Source organism: Coloeus monedula, assembly GCF_965178545.1.
Source record: "Coloeus monedula genome assembly, chromosome: 3".
NCBI classification, from domain to species: domain Eukaryota; kingdom Metazoa; phylum Chordata; class Aves; order Passeriformes; family Corvidae; genus Coloeus; species Coloeus monedula.
In genome coordinates this window covers 23,427,934-23,448,807 of record NC_138783.1, presented here as the reverse complement: position 1 = coordinate 23,448,807, position 20,874 = coordinate 23,427,934, and the positions used below count along the sequence as shown (strand labels likewise).

The 20,874-nt window shown below is 45.9% G+C and overlaps 1 protein-coding gene across 2 annotated transcripts in view; it reads right to left on the bottom strand.

Annotated features, from left to right (window-relative positions):
• Positions 1 to 20,874, bottom strand: part of IGSF11 (immunoglobulin superfamily member 11) — a gene marked incomplete at both ends in the record, with an annotated part of 103,445 nt that overhangs the window by 27,337 nt on the left and 55,234 nt on the right. The window contains one exon of one of the 2 annotated variants that reach the window (XM_082278193.1): positions 13,185 to 13,300. The exons of the other annotated variant lie outside the window; for it this stretch is intronic. Coding sequence (XP_082134319.1) covers positions 13,185 to 13,230 — 46 coding nt within the window. Of the gene's footprint in view, positions 1 to 13,184; positions 13,301 to 20,874 lie in introns of those variants that run through there. 2 annotated transcript variants of the gene reach the window in all.

The following is a 20,874-nucleotide window of genomic DNA, read 5'->3' as shown; positions in this document are numbered from 1 at the left end:
TAAACAGCTGAATACCCATTTTTAATTTTCATTTAGGTCTAGGATTTATATTTTATTTGTTAATTTTGCTTTAATCTCTTTGTCCTTCATTACTCCCTGGTATTCACAGCAGGGGAGAGGAGAGTTGCAGGGAGGAGGGTGAGGAATAGGATCCAGTGGGAGCAGTGATGAGGAAGGTACTGAGAGGGGGAAGAGAGTGAGGGGAAAGAGTATTGTTGACAGCATCTGATCCTCCGATTAATGTATTTCTAAGCAGATTAACCAAATCCCAACTGCTCTGTGCCAGGTTTCTTCTCTAAGCTTCTCTCTCCCCCATGTAAACAAAAAGACATTTCCTCTGAGAAAACAACCCACACACTGACCAGAACTCTGGCAGGCTCCCTGCCCTCATGTAGCCCAACACTGTGGGGCACAGAAGAAGGGGTGAAGTACAGGTCTGTGGGAAAGTATAGGTCTATGGGGAAAGTATGGGTCTATGGGGGTAAATTCTATTTTAAAGCACATTTTGTGCTTTTCCTTTATTTTTCCACCTCCTCAGGGCTCTGCATGACTCCTGACTTATCCATCTCCAGGAAGGGTGTGAAGGATGCCATGGTGCAAGAAGAGGAAGACAGAATGGCTTCTGGCTTCAGAGTCACATTAGAACTCATGGCCTCATTATATTTTGCTTGTCCATAGCTGCTCTCCATGGCATCCACATAGGGAGGAAGGGAGAGAGAAAGGTGGCTCAGAACACCCCAAAAAGATGTGGTGGGAACCACTAAACACAATCCACTTCTTCCTGCCCTGCCCCACAAAAAGCTTCACTCTGACTCCCTATAAGAAAGAAACACTTCAATTTCTACCCAGTTTTTTGGAGCATTTCACAGTCAGGTGTTGGCTGAAACCCCACAACCCTGTATCACTGTCCCCATTTTAGAGATTGGGAAACTGAACATGGGCAGAGACTTTTCTGAGCTCATAAGGCAGGTCAGTGGTACAGCCCCATTCCCATGAGCTGAGTTACAGGCATTTTTACAGGTCACAGTATCAGCCTTGGCTGAATAGGTGGTCTCTAATGAGCCCCTAAATTTAGCTTCCAGGTTTATTTGTTCCCAGATCTTGTGCAGGAACACCACCACCAGACATTCTGCAGCCTTGCTGCCCAAGGGCAGGTTTGCCACCTCTGGTAGCAGCAGCCACAGTGGACATGGGACATTTCTACCTGCCCCACATGCTGGTGGAGCTTAGACACCATCACACCTGTTTTCAAGCATGGCACTGTTGCCAACCTGTCCTGAAGTGGAGTTTGGAAGGATGGAAGACCTCCTTCCTCTTCTCCCCTTTTACAGCCACTCTGTGTTTCAGCCTAGGTTTCCTCTTAGCTCTCTGACTTCTCCTGAGCAGCAAGTGGCTGAAACACTCACAGACCCCCACCAGCCACTTTGGGTTAGAATGACTCCCCTTAAAAAGGGAGCTTTTGTTCTATATCTCCTAGCAGGGAAAGAGAACAGCTCTTGTAGTGAACACAGCTCTTGTAGTGAACACAGCTCTTGTAGTGAACACAACACAGCACAGTGCATGAAACCACTCAAAAAGCAGAGGAATTCCCATTTGCTCAGCTGCCTCTCTTGCCCTGCTCAAGCCATGGTGAGCACTTGGATATTTTAGAGAAGAAATACTTAAACCAAAACAATGGCTTTGCTACACAGTGACTGCAACATAAATTGACCCTGAGAAAGCTCCATGACACACAACTTTTAAATGAAATGTTTCAGATCTTACAGTAATGTACAGCATGGTGTTTTCCAATGATGCCTTTTCATTAAGAAAATCACAGAAATTCCAGTGCTGCAAATGGAAGTGGGGGTTGTGACTGAACAAGAATATACAGTGCCAGTTAAGGATGCAGGGAAGAGATAAGGGCAAGGAAAAAAAACCCAAATGAATTTATGTTGCCTAAGGCATTGAGGAGAATAAGAAGGGATTTACAAATTCATCAGGAGGGGAAGCAGCACCAGAAAGAAGGTGGGTTCATTAATAAGTGAGGATGAGGATGAAATGAATAGTTCAGAAGTGGCTGAACAGCTTTTTTAAATCTGTCTCTAGCCATAAGAATAAAGAGAGGAATTTTGGACTAGAAAAGGAGGGGGGAAAGCAAGTTTTAAAAAAGCAGAAGCAAAAAGAACTTGAAGAATTATATGTCCACAAATGAAATAAAGCAAGCAACATCCTAGAACTTAATCCAGAAAAGACAGAGACATTTTTAAAAAGCATTTTTCACTTCAACAGAACTAATACAGGGCTGAACATTAGGCAATCTATACATATAAGCACTTGTGTAAGTGTATGCAGGATCAGGAGCCTAATTTGTTATGGTGGGGCATTGACAAACGTATTATCCCAGTGACAAATAATTTACATTGAGCTAGAGAGGTTCCACAAAACCAGCCAAAAAGCAAACATAATAAAGATTTTCAATAAGGAATAGAGCTGGAAATATTTAATTCTAAGTCAATGTCTAGCCTTACTGAAATAATGAAACAAATATGTAGGGTCATTAAGAATCTAAAGAATAAAATCACATGAAATACACAAGTTAGTCTTTTACTTTTTAAAGCACACACACAATCAGCACACAAAGGAAAGGTAGTGAAGAGAATTTGAAACTTTAGGAATTTGAATGATTTGACACTGCCCCACTGGAACCAAAAGCCCATGGATCAAAAAACTGGCCAAAGGTACCAAAAGAAAATATGCTTTGTTGGACTGGGAAATGACAAATGACGTGCCAAGGGCTTTTCATCCACATTGGCCTTATTAAACCAGTGTCACAGGAAAACAACACTAACCGTCCATGAAATTTGCAGCTGCCACCTTACAGAGAAATTGCAAATATAATGGAAGACAAAGAAAGAGGGCCTCAATGAGCACATAGCCCCTTAAAATTGAACATGTGAAGGCAATGGTCTGAAAGTTAAAGTAGAGAGTGGCATGAGTGGGACAGAGGATGATTGCATCTGTACTTATCAAAGCCGCAAACTGAACCCATCAACACAGAATAAAGAAAACAGTTAATGTCTCTGGAGAACAGTAATCTAAAAGATGGATATGCAGCAGAAGGGAGAAAGCACAGACACTGTTTCATTCTGAGACTTGGGGTTACAGAAAGGAAGAAAGTAAAATAATCTTGATGTGCTACATTAGCAAATCAGGCTCTCACAATTTTGAGTGGGAAGCAGAGGTGCATCTCATCACAGCAAAGGGAATAAGGGAGGGGAGAGTGTCCACACCATTTCAATGCAACCAGTCCAAGGATTCAATTTTATTAATTCCATCATGTTTTTCTCATCACCAATAGATGAGCAGCAAACTAGAAAAAAATCTCAGATGATTGATAAACAGACATGGAAGAATATATAAAGAAGACTAAGAAGGGTCAAATGCGTACAGATTATTAAGGAACAACCCTAAGGTAGTAAACTGCAAGGTACACTTGATGCATGTGAACACTGCAGAGTGAGAGGAGGTAATAACTAGGAGTTATGAGATTAAACCAGGAGGAAAAAAAGTAGACCTTACACCAAGAAATAGGTTGGCCTTGTTCTGCCTCTGAATCAGTTTAAATCAGAAATAGCTCAACAAAAAGGAAAGAAGGGGCACAGAAAACAGATACTACTGCATCCAGAGAGAACATTTCAGAGATCCTTTCCCTGTCTCCCAGTCTTGCACTGTCTGAGATCCCAGCTCCCAAGTTCCAGCAGCACTCTTGGTTGCATCGATTTGTTCCTTCCCTCTAGGAAAAGCAGACACTTTACCCAGTACACAAGCAGTGGGCAGAATTCAAACCACTGCTGAGGCAAAACAGCACTGCTGGGTGTTTGAGCAGCTCTGGTTAATCTAATGCCCATTAGCAACATGCAGGGTTACATAAAAGAGATACTAAGGCTCTTATTCCACTATTCATTACCATTACTAATATAGTAACATACAAATACAAAGTAAAGACCTCCTGCCCCTAGGGAGTTCATGTTTCCAGATGCCTGCTGACCATAGGAAGGGTTGGGAGAGGGGCACAGTTCCTGAATTTCTCTAAGCACCAACATGCTGCATAAACAGACCTGACCTCTTCTCCTGGACAATGACAAAAATAAACATTTTTATCTCTCATAGAAATGTAAGTCAGCTCAAACTGCAGGTACGCCCACAGAGCACTTAATGCAGGAGAAACATCCTTGGGGTCAAACATACTTTCAAAAAGCAAAATCCAACCCCTGTGTCAGATGTTACTTAAGAGCCAATGAAGGAGAAAACAAGAGTAATAGTGCTCAGCAGCCCTGAGGGCCTTCATCTGAGCTGCTGAGAAAGGTCTGCACTTCTGCAGGCACAGGGAAGGACAGGGCACACCTGAGAGAAACGTGCTGCTTGGTAGCAGCTTGTGACAAATTTGGCCACCCATTATGTTACTACAGAACAGAGTGTTTTGGGAGTCTTTGCCCACTTACTGGAACAAATAGTCATTGCCTGCCTGAGAAGTGTCTTCTGGAGGTTAATACACTCAACATCCTTATTAAATTTATTCCTCATTTTCTGATGGCTAAATCCTGGCTTGCCCTGCCTTCATATGCTGCAGTGTCAAGCAGATGGGATGCACATATGTATTCATCACCATGTATTTTGGGCACGGCCAGATGTAGCACAGCATTGAGTGTTCCGAGGTCACCCCGTGGGAACAACACTCAGCTGCACCCCGTGGTCCCCGAGAAGCAAGCGCAGCTTTTGGGGGGCTAGGAGTGAAGACCTGCCTTCCTCTCAATGCCGGGCAGAAGCACTTGAGGAACTGCAACGCTTTCGTCCAGCAGGCAGAAAAACTTTATACGGCTCACTTGCCCCACCCAGAGGCATTTTGCTCTGCATCCTGCAAAGACCGAAGTTCTGCAGCCTCCAAATTCCACAAGACAGGGGGCAGACAGCAGCCGTATCACTGAATTAAACCCAAGCAACAGCAATGATGGTGCTGAGGGACTCCTACAGATCTTGACAATTATCAAGTTCAGGCCCTCTGGAGCCTTCCCTCAGTCTCTCAGAGTTGTGGAATTGATCTGAAAACCACTTTATTAATGTTCTTTCTTTTCCTCCCATTCTCCCCAAGCAGCAGCATCATTTATTAATTTATGATTAAATGAATTATTGATTCTCACTGCACCTGCAGTATTCAGCATTGTCCTTCTTCCCCAGAGACATCTTTGACTGATGTGAGAATGGCAGGATGTCAGAGAGACAAGAAGAGGAAGAGAAGAAACTCAGTGTGTGGGGGACCTCAGACAAGTGTGTTCCCCACTGAAGTGCCGAGCTGCAGATGATGGGCACAGTGTAGCAGGGCACAGCGATGGTGCCACCTTCTCAGACAGCAGTGAAAAAACCCAGAAAGCTCAAAGCCAAATTGCTTCTGATAAGGAGGGAATGAGTAGCAGAGCTATTCATAGGCATTCAGCATGTGGGGAGGTATTAAAAAAAAAAGTCTGACCCAAAGCAGAAGCTTTTGTTTTTATTCAGAAAGTCAAGCTGCAGTTCTTTGAATACATCATTGAAAAAACCTTCCAGGCTTTTGGCTTTTGCCTTGCAATTACAATCAACAGATGGTGATTATTTCACAGGCTGGGGCATCTGGTCAGCTCTCAGCCAAACATAAATAAAAGACCTTTGCATGATTGTATCGGGCATTCTGGTCCAGAAACAAAACCAAGGTTGGGAGTAAAAGAAAAAAAAGTAAAAGAGAAGAGGTATTTCAAGTTCCCTGGTTTTGGAGGTATCTTCTTTCCAGGAGAAAAGAGGAAGGGGGACAGGAGATAAACAAATACAGTATCTTAATAGAAACATGCCCATTGCAAAATGATCAGTTCAGCACTCCTGAACCCAATGGAAATTTCTGAGCCAGAATCTCTCTGTCATGAATTAAACCTAAATCTTGACCCTTTATCAGGATTTTTCAGGCCAGATAAACCTTCACCCTCTTTTATAGCATATTTTATCCAAATATGCAGTTGCAATGCAGTTCCCCCTTAAAAGCCAGGAAAGTTTTACTACATCTTAGAATGGGAGGAATACATCAAGGTACTGCTTTGGCTTTTCATCAGGGAAAAAGGACAACCAAGCTACCCCAGGAAAATGTCTGTTCCCCACACATCTTTCCTGGCCAAATGAGCTGCAATATTCTCCTTGAACTAAGCACACAGAAAACACACCTCCAATTTCTGTCCTTCCTGCAGCCCTCACATCCACATGAATTGGTGCTGGCCCCAACACCAAGCAGTGCACGCTGGCTCTGTGTGCTCTGTACCCACTGCTCACTGAGGCCTGAACCCACAACACCAAGGGAAGACCTAATTGCAGCAGAAAAAATACCCCCTTAGGTGGGAAGCACGAGACTGTGTTTCGGTGAAATGAAGTCCAGGATGACAGAGGCTTTGGCCATGAATGTGTGCAAACACTGCCAGAAAAAATGCAATGACCACAGCTGGTGTTTCTGCACCCCGATTTTGCTGGTCTCTGTTAGGCTACAATTCTGTTTCATCCCAAGTATATGTGAAAGGATGACAGGTTTTATCCTTGAGCAGTGCAGGCACTACAAACCTCAGCGAGGTAAAGGAAGTTATTACCTGCATCTCACTCTGCACCTTGACAGATTCCCTCAGTGCTTTGCTGCATATGAAAGCAGCTTTTGCCACCTCCCTGCTGTCCTCTTTGCTCTTGGTGGCACTGCAGGCCTCCCTCACCTGATCTGCAGAGAGGCTTCAGAGCCCTCATCGCTATTTTGTACTGCATGGTGATGGCTGAAAGTCTGAAAGGCACGCAGCCAGGGCACAATTTTGTTAGGAAAACAAGGCAAACACTTTCTGTTCCTGCCTTACACATGCCTCTGGGTTACTCAGCCATTATCTGCTAAATTAAGGCCAGCACGGCTGGCCTTAAGAGCCCGTCCTGTACCAAAGTCACAGCCAGCCATGATTTCGTAGCCATCGCCGCGGGGCACACGTGGCTGCCTTGAACTTTCCGGCAGCTTGTGCAGAATCCTCGCCCATTGCTCATGAACACTCAAGCCCTGCTCCTATGGCAGTGCAAGGAAAGAGATGAGGATCTCCTCCAGGATCCCAGCTTGCTTTACAACACACCGCTGGACTGCTCCTGACTCCCTCCCAGGGAGAATCCACGGAACCCGGCCATTTCATTACATGCTCGGCAGGACTGCAGGCGAGAGTAGAATTGGATGTCTGCTCTCTTGCTAAGGAGGAATGAGAGGGACATATTCCAGCCCAATTTATACAGCAGCATCAGAAGGCAATGGCAAAACAGGCCCAGGGTGGAGCAGGGGGCATGGATGGGTAATAGAGGGGTGAAACCTCTGCAAAGAACATACATACATCATGGGATGAAGGAAGGAAATTGCAGTACACCCTATATGTGTGGGGAACAAGCTTGACTCCGCAAGAAGAAAGCAGCATGCTACCACACTACCTCCTATTAAATTGGTGGGCAACATGGCTGTGCCTGGGGCTTCTCAAGATAAAAATGTTCATTTCCTTAGAGAGCAAGGTTTTGATCTTCACGACCTTACCGGGCCTGTGCACGTTTACCCATTTTAATTTCAGATTAGCATCTCTCATTTTCAGTACCTAGGGGATTACTGTTTTCGCCTGTGCAGCAAGCGCAGTTCATAAAAGTATCAGTTACCCTCCCCCTTGTTCAGAAAATCAAGGCAGATCTGACCAGATGGCACATGCTCCTGTGCTCTGTGTCAGGCTGCATTAATTCAGGGGAAATGAACTCTCCTCCAAAACTATATTTATTTCAGACACCGCCATGCCCAGTTGTTGGGCTGTCCTCAGAAAAACCTAGAGCCAGCTATTTTCCATGAGCTTAGCAGGAAAAAAAGCACAGCAAAGGCCTTGCTGGAAGTCTCAGAGGCCAGGAAGGAGGAATACCCACAGGCTCCCAGTATAGCTGGAAGTATTTCAGTGGCCTTTCCCCAGGGCTTTGAGGCAGTAGCTGCTTCCCTAATGCTCAAAGCATCGTAAAGCAGAAGGTGCTCCCACACCTCTTTGGACCAGCCTGGTTATATCTTAAGGCAGCGCTAATGGAGCAGCACAGCCTTTTTGGGAAGGCTGCATTACACTGCCTTGCTAGGATCAGGAATGAGATTCCTCCAAGTGACAGAGAAAGGTGGAAGCTGTTCTGGTATGGCGCAGGGTGTGCAACTTGAGTTACTATCTCGATCCACCCCTTTGAAAGGCCCACTCCTGCGGGGTGTAAGCAAGGCATGTCACCTATTTATAGCTCTGCCTATGCTGCCCATTTCCTTCACCTTCTGCCAGAATAATTCTGCCCACTGCTGGAGACAATATAGTGTGAGTGCTGGAAAGAGTCTGATTGGGTGAGAAATGCCTTTGGTTCTCTCTGTAAAATGTTATTTACCTTCTTACATAGCACATATAACAACACCTAAGTGCTATACTATAATTAGTAAAATCACGCAGAGAAACTGTTCATGTGGATAATGATACTTTTCATCCTCCCATGTGGGTAGTTTAAGGTTGAATTAATTCATGTTTGCCCATCTTTGCAAGATCTATGGAAGAAAGGCTATTGTTATGCAAATAATTAATAATAATGACTGCTCCTCTGCTTCTCCCCATTAAATGTCCTCAATTTATAAGTCAAAGGGTGTTTTTGTTCTTGCTGCGTGACTAACTGGCTTCCAAAAATTGAAATGTGGGAACTGACACCGGGGAACAGTGTCAGTGTACCTGGCAATAGAGAACAACTCTGAAATTAGGGTGTTTTTCTCACATTGAAGGCTCATCTTCAGGTTCCTCCCTTCTGTGCTACAAGCAATATATGTGACTCTGGAAGTCACTTGGAAGAGCAGTCACAATACCTACCCAAGGCATCAAATCAGGCCCAGTTCAGAAGATCTCAACACAGAGGCAAGCCCATGCAGAGTGAAATTTGGACTACCAAACATCCTATACTAAACCCAGAGATGAATAATTATCTTCATTTCACAGATCTAAGCATGAACCGTTTGGACAATGAAGCAATTCTTAGGGCTGTGGTGAGTACAAATGCACCACACATACAATGCTCAAATAAAACATTACATAAGGACAGGTGTCTAAAGAAAGGCAATTTTTAAGAACACTGAGGGTTCAATACAATGCAGGCACAAGGAGTTTGATATCACAACCACAGTTCTTTGGAGCAGATAAGCAAAACCGCTCCACAGTGACTGCTATGGTCCCTGAAATGTCTCCCATTCTGGAGATGAAGGCAGGACCACACAAAGTAAGTAGGTAAGGAATTTCATTTTGGATAAGCTCCTCTAAATTTTCAGAGTATAACATGAGCCACACAGAGGTCACACCAGCACACCCACAGGACTGTTGCATGACCAGGTGCCCCTCAACTAATTCTTTCTTTTTTAATCTCCTAAAACCTTGAGGACAGAAAAAGAGAAATTGGGCTGTTACCATAGTCTTTTTAGAGCCCTGTGCAGGCCCAGCCTGATGACTTATAAAAAAGAACAATTCTGTCCACATGCTGTGCCAGGCTGCTTGCAGCTAGGACACATCAGCTTTACTGTGCTATTTCCACACAGGAAACAGCCATCGTGCAGCCCATCTAAGCTACCCCAAGTCCTCATCACACTTACTTTGGTGAGGGATTTATCAAACAAAAGCAAGGAGAAGCAAGAATTAAGTTACACCCATGGCTCCCAAGGCAGTAGTTTGTGTGCACAGGGCTCCTGGGCAGGATAGGCTCTGATGGAGGTTAATGGGACCACCCCAAGTGATCACCCTCCATCACTGACATTTTCACAGGTTTCCCCCTGCACCAAAGTTAGCAGATCTCAGCCTTAGGCAAGACACAGGGTAGTAAGGTTTGGAACCTGCAAACCTTCCTGCATCTTCAGCAGCTGCAGACACTGGAGAATCTGCAATCAGAACTTCTGTCAAAGAGCATTTGAAGACCACAAGAGACAGAAATGATGCCTGCTCATCTCCCTGTAGTTCTGCAGATCCAATCCAGATAACCATCAAGGAAAACTGATTTGTGCTACATGAATGAGCAAGTATGAGGTGAAGGAACTCCTGAAATTGATGTGGTAGAAAGAAGGTCCTTCTCCATTTTATTTATCTGCTACTCTGTTTTCACAGTAACTGTGATAAACAGATACTAATCGTTTCCACAGACAGCCCAGTTCAGATGTGTGCCCTTCCCTGAGGCTCCTGGAAGAGAGCATGTTGTTTGCATGAGAAATGCAGCCAGCCCCACTGCTCACATAGGCCTGAAGGTTTGCAGGTCAGTCATCAGTCCAAGGCATGAACACTTGCAACTCAACCACAAATACCAAAAATCTTCAAGAATCACACCAAGGTGTTGTTGCATTGCGTGGATTCTGGCATTGCTGCCATGAGGAAAAGTACATGTCCTAAGCCCTGCAGAGCAGCATGCCTAGGATCTGATACTTAAGGGATTCCCTAGTGTTTTCCATAAGCTGATAAGAACATCCTAAAACAATCCTTTTCTGAACTGTAGCAAGTTTCACCGAAGAAAGCTCCTTCTCTTTGTCTTGTTCTCAGTTGAGGGAAAGTCAGATTTCTGGGTAAGGTCTCCAGCCAGCAATACTTCTTGAACTCTGCCAGGCTTGGTGCTGTGACCACTTATCTGGGGAATGTGTTCCTATGCCCGAACATCCCCTGGGGGAAGAACCTTTTTCTAATACCGAGCCTAAACCTCCCCTGGCACAACTTCAGGCCATTCCCTCAGGTTCTGTCACTGGGAATCACAGAGAAGAGATCAGTGTCTGCCCCTGTGCTCCCCTCACAAGGAAATTGTAACTGCAGTGAGGTCTCCCCTAAGTCTCCTCTTCTCCAGGCTGAACAGACCAAGAGACCTCAGCTGCTCCTCACACAGCTTCCCCTCAAGGCCCTTCTCCATCCTCATTGCCCTCCTTGGGACACTTTCTAATAGCTTAATATCCTTCTTATATTGTGGTGCCCAAAACTGCACACAGTATTCAAGGTGAGGCCATACCAGTGCAGAGTAGAACACACAGGGATTTTTAGTCCAGCCAAAACAGGTGTTCCTTAGGCTATTTCCCACAAACAAGTTTGCCTTGCTGGAGTCTGCTGTAGTAGCCCACTTTGGCTAGGATAAGACATCTTAGGTTGCAGAGCATTTCTGTAAATGCACTTCTCTAAGGACTGAGAGATTCAGTCTTTTAAACATCACACCTGGTCTCTTCTGTAGAAAGTAAAGATCATAGGGCACTTTCTGTTGGCTAACCAGTGTCCTATGACTGGATGAGGAGTGCAACTAAAAATCTTTAAGATCCAACCCCATTCTACTTTGTGTGAGCAAAGAATCCTGTTACTTGCACAGCCACAAGTCTTCAGCTAGAAACTTGTATTTCTTGAGGGCTTTAAAGGGTCTTTAGACCCTTTTGTTGAGAAGAAATCATGAGACTGGCACATGACAGAACACAAAGTTGGTAAGTCTAAGCAGGTCACAAAAATGAGAATTTCACTTTTTTTTTCCTCTCTTGGACACATTTCTCTACAGAAGCAAATACACTATTTATTCATGGGCAAGAAATATGCTTAATTTTTTAAAATGACAGAAAAGAAGCCAAAACTCAGGAGCAATTAGCCTACAGGTAAAGCTCAAGGTTGTCAGAGTAACATCCCAGGTAAGGATGCACTGTGCTGATAAAGCACAGAAACAATGCAATTGCCAGGGTCACAACAGGACAGCTACTTTCTCAGTGCTCTGGCTAAACTTATTCTTCCAAAAAGGAACCAAAAGCTTCTTGAGCAGAATATCTGAAACCTGGTTTCCTACAACTGTCTAGTATGTGACTGTCCAGGAACTCATGTGAGTTTCTACTGCAGCCATCACAGAACTGAACAATACCTTCCCACACATCCGCAACAACCTCAAATTCCCTGCCTTTCTTCAACAACTTACTCAAGAATGACTGTTACTCAGTGACTTTTTATTTAGTTCTTGCTCCTCCTGTAGAAAGCATCTCTTCTGCAGAGGCCTGTTCTGCCACTGGAGTACATTTGCTACTCAGATCCCACTGGTTTCACTAGCAGGGAAGAGGCATGCACATGCACACACCGGGGCATGAGTCTGAACAGAAGCATTCAAGAAACAGAGCAGCAGGCTCTTTCTTGGACACAAGTTAGCTCTCTGATTGCTGTCTTGTAAGACTGGCCCTGGGGGACTGTTACGACATATGATTGCAGTGCAAAATATTCCAGGTGTTCCCTAAGCTGGGAGTTGCTCAGGTCTAGTACAACTTCCATGTTACTGGTAATATATGAGCAGCATCAGGAGCAGAAACACTAATTGGATGACTTATGATCCCTGAAAAGACCAGGAAGAAGTGAAACAAAAGACTCCTTCCCAGACATGGAGACTGGTCACTGATAAGTGAGCTGGCATGTGCCTTGGCAGTTGTGTCTGTCACTTTCGCACAATGCAGTTTAAGGTTCGTGAGGAACCCCTTCATGTAACAGACACCTCCAGCACATATGAAGGCCAAAAATTTCCCATTACCATGTCTGCCAGACCATGAGAAATGCCAACACTTTGTGCTGTAGCAGAGGAACATCAAGAGGAAGAAATCAGTTTCCAAATTTTACAGTTCATTGATCCCTTAGACTTGCTCAAGAAGACTACCTCTGTTCCCTGCAAGTTTTGAGGAAAAGAGGAACGACCCAAAATATCCCCTGCTAGTCCATCCATGGAGTAGATCCCACCACAGCATGGTTACAGCACACATCAGAAATGCAGGACTTAAAAGCATTGCAAGATGATTTTCCAAGGGAGAAATGTGCAGTTTCATTTATTTACAGCAGTGCTCCACACTCTTTTCCTACTCTACTGGCAGCTCAAAAGATGCACAGCCAGTATGAGACAGCTGTTTCAGGACCAGTCTTTGTCACAGAAAAGATGCTGTGAATAAATCATGGTCTCATTATTACCATGGCCAACAGGATACCCCAGCATAATTAACCTCCCCATTTTACAGACTGTTCAGTTGAGACAGGAAACATTGACTTAACCTGCCATGATCCCACAGGCAAAGAACAATCAAAGCAGGGGCAGCAGCCCTCGCTAGCCTCACAAGAAGGCACATGGACAGGCAGGAATGAAGAATGTTTCCTTGCGGCTCTGCATCATCTCCTTGAAATCCCTCCTTCTGAGTGCAGTCTTGCAATGCGCTCTTGGTGCTTGTGTCAGCCCTCCACATACAACATTGATCATGGACCAGGCTTCGTAGGATGCTTCCTGCTTGTTTGTTCAATAATGGATATCATTTTTATAAAGTAAGATGTTGGGGGGGAGGAAGGACAAGGGAACCCTGAGTGAAAACTGCCACTGTACTCAGTCTCTATGGAAATAATCCACAATGCTAATACGTCCTAAAATGGTAATAAAGCCTGTGTTCTCTTATGTAATCCCATAGTAAGAAAGAGCTCTGTCGGCTTGCCTGACAAATGATATCTCTGTAACCTTGGAGGGGATTATTACTAAAAAACACAGGGTGGAAAAACAAAGCAACACACAGAGATGCACGCAAATCCATCGGATGCAGAAAAAGGACAAACAGCTCCAACGAGCTCCTGTGCATTGGTATTACATCTCTGCCACTAAACGAGGAAAGGATCTCCTTGGCAAAGCAGCAGTCCTGCCCTGGCTCCTCCTCTGCTCACAGCCCCCGGTCCCTCCCCAGGCACCTCAGTACCAGAAGCAGGCAGAGGGCAGGTTTTGCCCTCTTCTGTCCTCCCCCCCTCTTTCCCTCCCTCCCTCCTTCCCTCCCTCCCCCAAAATGAACATTCAAAGCCCCGGCAGCTGGCCAAATCCAGTTTGCCTGCGTCACCGATGCACGTGGATTCACATCTGTCCTGCCCAGTGGTGATGGAGCCAGGGCTACGTGCATCCCTGAGAAGGATTCATGCCCCCAAATCCATCAAGTTGTGTGTCAGCAAGGGTGGGGACAGCATTTTCCAGGCACAGCTGAACGGCACTGTAAGCCTTAGATTTTGCCTTAGAGGTGTAGGGAGAGGGGAGCTTTGGAGTCAGGGGTATGCTCATTTTGGAGCTGTCCAAGTTTGGCTGATGAACCACAAACCAAAGCCAAGCAGCTCTTTCCTCTCGAGCCTCAGGTGCAGGAGAGAAATAAGGCAGCACCAGATTAAAGCCATGCTTCACAAGGTGAGACAGTGTACAGGTAGCTCTCTCACTGCCCCCCTCTACTCCTCTCTTCCCATGGAGGCTGTGCCCCTCTGTGAACACAGAAAAGGGTCCACCAGGCCACCCTGGAAACTCTCGGAGGTGCAGGTTTGCCTGACCAAACACTCCAGTCCTCATGCGGAGCAGCCAGCCCCAGGCTCCATCCTCCAGGACATGGCAGCCACACAGTCAGGAAGCTGACCCCAGAACACGGCTCACATGCAATAATATGAGCAGCAAGCTCTTATCTCAGGGCCAGCAAAAGATGGTGACTACTCTAGTATCTCTTTCCCACAGATCAAAGCATGGGAACACTTAGTGGAATGCTGGAAAACTTTCTTGGGAACAAGAGATGACATCAGGCAGGTTTCTATGCCTGATTGAGCATTCACCCTTTCATGTTGGGCTGTGTTTGAGGAAACTTTTATGTTTTCTCAGACAGCAGAAGATGCATGAATAGGGAGTCTTGAATCAAAGAAGATTCCTCAAGGCTGGAAAAACACAATCCTGAAGAAAAAAACATAAATCCTAACACTTAAAAAGATGTTATTTTGACATTTAAAACACATGTTTAATGGAGCAGAGCCTTTATCAGTCAGCGCACGTAGAGAGCTCTAATTCATAACAGAAATATGCAATGTGACTGTCTGGAAGATAAAGGGTTACAATCATTATTCACAGCAGTCACATTTTTTTAATTAATAACCTTGTAATTGGTATCGACTTAAACCAACTGATGACAGTCTTATGATGAGCCATTCCAAGCCAAGCTTCGCACCCAATTGCCCTCAGGTCAGGAAAACACTGAACTCCATTATTGGCAGAGGCTTTCTGCCCCACACCACTCTCCTTCCTGTGCCACAGGGAGGTCACCCCACACCACCCACCTCTGCAGCCTTCCTCCAGCCCTTCCTTTCCAGCACCATGGCTGCATGGAGCCTCTACCGTGCTGCAGCCTGGATCCCACAGGTCAGCACCTAAAGCACCAGCACTTCCCAGTGCCTTGATTTCCCTATGGCAAACTACGATTCACAAAGGTGAACGCACTGCCAGGACCACCAGAGCCCCTGGCAAAGAAAACAAAGGCTAACCCACCTCCAGGCAATCACTTCTTGGAAGCAGAAGGAGCAAATCCTGCTCCTCTGTTAAGACACAGGTTCAGGGGATGGGAATCCCCTCCACAAGATCTGCAAGATATGGTAATTTTGGACATCTCTGACATAACTGCAGTGCGCAGCTTGGACATGGCTCTCCCAAGCACAGGGAAAGCAAAAAGGGCAGCGCTGAGCAAGGGCAGCCTTGCCTCTGCAGCAGCTCAGGCTGTGGCCTCACCTAAGACAGGTCACAGCTGTAAGTAAAGCCCTGGGGCAACATTTCTGACCTGGAGCTCTTTTACAGCCAGTTTCGGGAGAAGTTTACTTCAAGAAAGGAAAGGCCAAGTAAGTACAGAAGGCACCACAGCAGCTCCTCTGTAAGGCTGCAGCACCAGGCTCGCCTAGGGATCGAGAGTCTGACATCTCTGCTGGCCTCGGGGCGTCCCTCCAAACCATGCCCTGCTTCTCCCCCTTCCTCGCGGGACCGAAAAATCCCCTTTCCTCCCGAAGGCTCGGCAGGGCGCCGGCGGGGCTCCCTTCAGCGGGCACCCTCCGGAGGGCTTCCCTCCTCCACTACCAGGGAGCAGCATTAGAGGGCAGTGCGCTGCCTTGGAAGCGGGATGTGCGCTTGTGTCCCACCCTGGGGCCGGGCCACGGGCACCCCCTCGGGGACGGTGTCTCCCGGCTGTCCCGCACCATCGTCGCCGGAGGAGGAGGAGGAGGAGGAGGCCACCCCCATTCCCAGGGACAGGCTTCCCCGAGCCCTGCCCGCCGCATCCCGCCTCGCAGGCGGCAAGCGGGAAATCCTGCAGGGGCTGCGTTTTAATTAGAATATGCCTGGGTTTAATTAAATAAATGTGAAGCTGCATAATACAATCAGGAGGATTGCCTGTGCTCTTTTATTTTGCAATTCAATTTGGTTTATGCTGTACCCACACTTTCAGTTTTCTTATGCCAAAATCTTTTGCATTGATCACTTGGAGCTGCATTGCAGAGTTTGCCAGGGACAAAGCTGGAAGCGCTGGTTGTTGAATAAAGGGCAGTTGGAACTTTTCACAGCTGGGGATGCATTGGAGGCAGCCTGCATCTGCAGCAGAGGAACAGATTTTTCCAGATTTTTGAGCACAAAAGTTCCCACTGATTGACCGTAAGTGGAGTTCAACAACATTCCCGAAAATCAGGTACAGAAGAAGAGGATAAGAAAATACTGTCCCATCTATAACCAAAGAGAGCAAACAAGTCAGCATGCACACACACGAGCGTGCAAGCAAGACCATAAACCAACACAGCATGTTCATTCTGCAACCCTGCAAACACTTCATAATTGATTTCCTGAGCACGCAATTGTTAAGGTTCCAGAAACCAAAATTACAAACAAACCAATATTTTTACTTTCAAAAAGCTGGTTCTGGTTGCTAAGTGACTACAATATACTTCTCTATCACATCATTTGAAAAACCCACGCACTAAGAGCAAGGAAATTGCTAGGTTAGGACAACAGGAAGGTGCCCTAGCAAGATGATGAATTTTAAATATGTATTTGTACTACAGCAGCACTTAGAGACCCCATGGAACCATTGCCTTTGGCAACCTTAAGAGTAAAATATGATTCCAAGAGGTCTTAATCTAAAACAGGGTACAAGAACTTAGTGTAAGACACTGGAGCACAGACCTGGAAAAAAAACAAGGGCAAGGAAGCAGCCCTAGCAAGGCTGAAAAGAAAACCCACTGCAGACCAAAAAAACGTTAAAGGGAAATATCTACAGGCAGAACTAGTGACTGAGACTGTAATAAAATATGTTTGGATGGAGAACTGGTGGGATATTTGGGGAAAAGAACACAAAAAGATAAAAGCATGAATGAGGGGCTAAAGTAGGAAAGCTTTAAAACCAAGGACAGAAGTTTGAGAGAACAGGGGACACCACAGTAGCATCCTGTAGTGGAAAAAAGCCATAGTGGGAGTACCACATAACATTATAGGTAAAAATCTGGAGGAAAAAATATGAAACTTTGATATGCTGCAGGCAAAGAAGCAGTAAGAGCTGAACCTATCTGTTGAAACAGCACAATAAGTAATAGCTGCAAGACAGCAGCACTAGTTCTGGTTACTGTGGCAATATATAAAAAAATGCTCAGACTGAGAGAGTATGATTCCTCTGCGCTTTATCAAGCATTACATAATGAAAAGTATGAAACAACTTTACTTCCCTTCCCCAATAGCTCTGGAGTTCTTAGAGAAGGACTATTGATTTTATTTCCTAAATACTATTTTCGAGACTGCTTGTCCATAAAAATTACTGTTAGTGAATAAATTAATTGGCTGACTATGCCTGTGAACAGTCCTTCTGCTTGCAGTTCTTAGGGATGCTGGCATTGCTGTGTCGTGTAAAGCCTGCATGTAGCCATAACAAACCCTGTTGTTTCGTAAATACCCTTTTATTCATGAAGCAGTGCTGTGCTATCCCATACAGCTCTCCTACATCCCTCTCAAATGGGAATTACATGTGCAGTGACAAGCAGGGAACAAATAGGCACAGATATTTTGCTGTGGGCTTCAGAGCATCCACACACTGGGTATGTGCCTGGGAAATGGGTAGGGGGCTGGCCCCTTGAGACCCTAGCTAGGGAAAGATGTGATGCTTGAGGTCAGCAAGCCAGAGGACCACAGCAGCAGTGAGACCTGGACACTGGTCCAAGCATAACTGCCCGCTAAATATCTGCCACAGAGAAGCTCAGAAAAGACCAAGAGAGTTTGCACAGGTAATTTAGAGGGAAAAATGACAAAACTTGATTGGTAGTCAAATGAGAGATGTAATTTGCTTTTAAGACAAAGAGCTATGATTACTGTCTATATATACAACACTTACGTCATTTCTTGAGATCACACCAAGAGTTTGTGTGGGTGTACATCAGTATTTTGTCACCCACACAGTTTTCAAACCTGCTGGTCAGAAAATTTAACAAAGCAGTAGACATCTCCAAGGTTTATGTTCCTGTAAGATTTGTGACACTGAGGAGATGGGTAAATTTGTGTTGTGACAAACTGTTATAACAGCTCAACAGACAGCTGCCTGGTTTCTCCTGCCAGGCAGTCAATCACCACACACAGATCCCAAAGACAAGCACTTGCCAGCCCAGTACCTGGTCAAGTAAGGAGGAAGGAGAGGAGAAAGTAAAAGATATTTCTAAGGGTCAAAAGAGATGTAGGAAGAAGCTCAGTGGTACCAGTTTGGGCAGGGGCGGGGGTGGTCATGTGGAATGCTTTGGCAGGGCATGAGGTGCCTGAAGATGTGTGCACTCTCTGCAAGTGCTGTGCTGCTTGATCCTGGGGATGTCAGCAGAAGAGGATAGCATTGCAGGAGTGTGGGATGTAGGACAAGAACCTGCAGGCAGACAAGTTTCCCAAATGAGTTTTTTTGTGTGTCAGCAGGTGAAAATACCATTTTCTTTAAAGGTCTACAAAAGAGGGGTAAGTACCAGGTACCAGGTAGGTACAGATGCAAATTGGTGTAAGAAAGCTTCTTCTAGGCATGCCCACACACTGCACAGTGACATTAGACACACATCTAGGTGCAGTACCGTCCTCATTCACCCATATGTCACCAGCGAGCACAGAGAAATCAGAGCAAGCCCAGGCTGAGTACATTAACTCATCATATCCCTGCCTCGTTTCTTGTTCCTAAGGTCATAAAGTCTCCTGCCTCTTTTTCCAAACTGAGTTTCTGTACCTGAGGGATTTACAAAGTGTGTTGAACAGCACTTTACTTGTGAATGATGCCTTATCATTATCTGTAGATATCCAAAATACTGTATCTACAAGCAATCTCTGCAACACACATTACCATCTAGCAGATAAGTTACAGATCTACCAGACCATCTGTGATCCAGGCTTTGGTCATCCCTGTGCCACAAACCCCCCACATCCTCAGATGAGTCACTTCACCATGGCTATCCATGCAAAAAACAGATCTGTATCCTCTTCCTCACTGCCAAGGAAGCACAGTAGTGGGGAGTTTAGGAGGAGGAATAATTAAAGGTTAATAGATGAACTGCTGTATACTCTTTCAGTGCCACTGCTTCCTGGTCTTCAACACATTTTATCTCTACAATCATCTGGGTAAAGAAAAATGGGTCATGCAGCCTGGCAGGTCCTTGGCCATGCTCTCCTGCTCCCATGGTGCAGCTCCTGCCCCCCTGCCCCAGTACCACACGTCTGCCTGCCAGTGACACCCAAGCGTCTCTGGCATGCCACGTGTTTGGAGTGGTAACCAGACCCGGCTCCTCAGAATAGACACACTCCCCCCATGGCTCCCACCCCCCTCCATCTTCAGTAACCTTACCCCTGCAGGGCAGGGGCTGGGCGCAGGAAACCAGGCGGGCCAGCAGAACAGGAGATGCTCAAGACTCCAGGGATTAACTCTGTGCACCAGATGCAACTGTTAGCCAAGTCCTCACCCCCACCCTATCCCCAAATCATCGTAACAGGTGGAGAAGGAGGGGGTGGTCACCACCCTCACAAGAATTCCCACATGGATACCAAAGGGCTGGATATAACCAGGTACAGCTAGAGGCATCCTGGCAGAGCAACGAAGACAGCGAGCCAAATAAAGACATGGAATTTGACATCAAAGTGGAGATAAAAATACATGGACATCACCCTTGTTCTGAGCAGAGGAAGGGCTGAGAAGTCTCGCTGCCAAACCCAACAGATTTCATCCCACCCTTCCTGAAAGATTTTGAAAAACATGGCAAATACAGACTCAACTGCTACTTGCAAGCCAGGCCAAGCATGCCAGGAGCCCTTTAGCAGCACTGGCAGGCACTGCTCACATGCAGTGCCTACGATGTGTTTGTGTGGTGGGCAGCCTGGACCTGCTGTAGGGGCTCCAGGCCAGCAAAGCCAGCATTACTTCTGGAACACAGCTCACAGAGGGCAGGACTGGTGCCACATCACAGGTAAAATGAAACTGAGTGTACAAGCTCTGTCAGGTCCACACAGATGCAGTGGCTGGGCATGTGCACCCCAGGAGCCACTGCTGGGAGGGAAGAGTAGTTCAAGGCTCCTGGAGGGCAAGGGAGGTGAGGACAGCCCTGGGCTGGCAGATGAACATGACGAAACATGGGAGAGGCATGGCTGGAAAACGAGCCACTGTCCATGGGCACCCTGCCCCGGACACTGGATGAAGGCATGTGCCCAAGAGAACAGTGTGTCTGTGTAAGCCCAGGGAGAAGCATGGAGGGAAGTGGTCGGAGAAAGGCAGAAGCAAGTGTAAGAATCCTTGATTGCGTGTGGCTTGGAGTGGGACAAATTGGGAGACCAGAGGGACACAGGGAAAGAATGAGACTCAGAGAAAACTAAAAAGAAGAAGAGCCACTAGACAGAAAACACAGAGTCCATTTTTCTGCACCACTGAACAGAACCACTTAAGTCATTTATGAGACCAATGATGTACTAGGAAAAAAAGATAAACGTTCCCTCTGCCTGAGCAGATGAGGC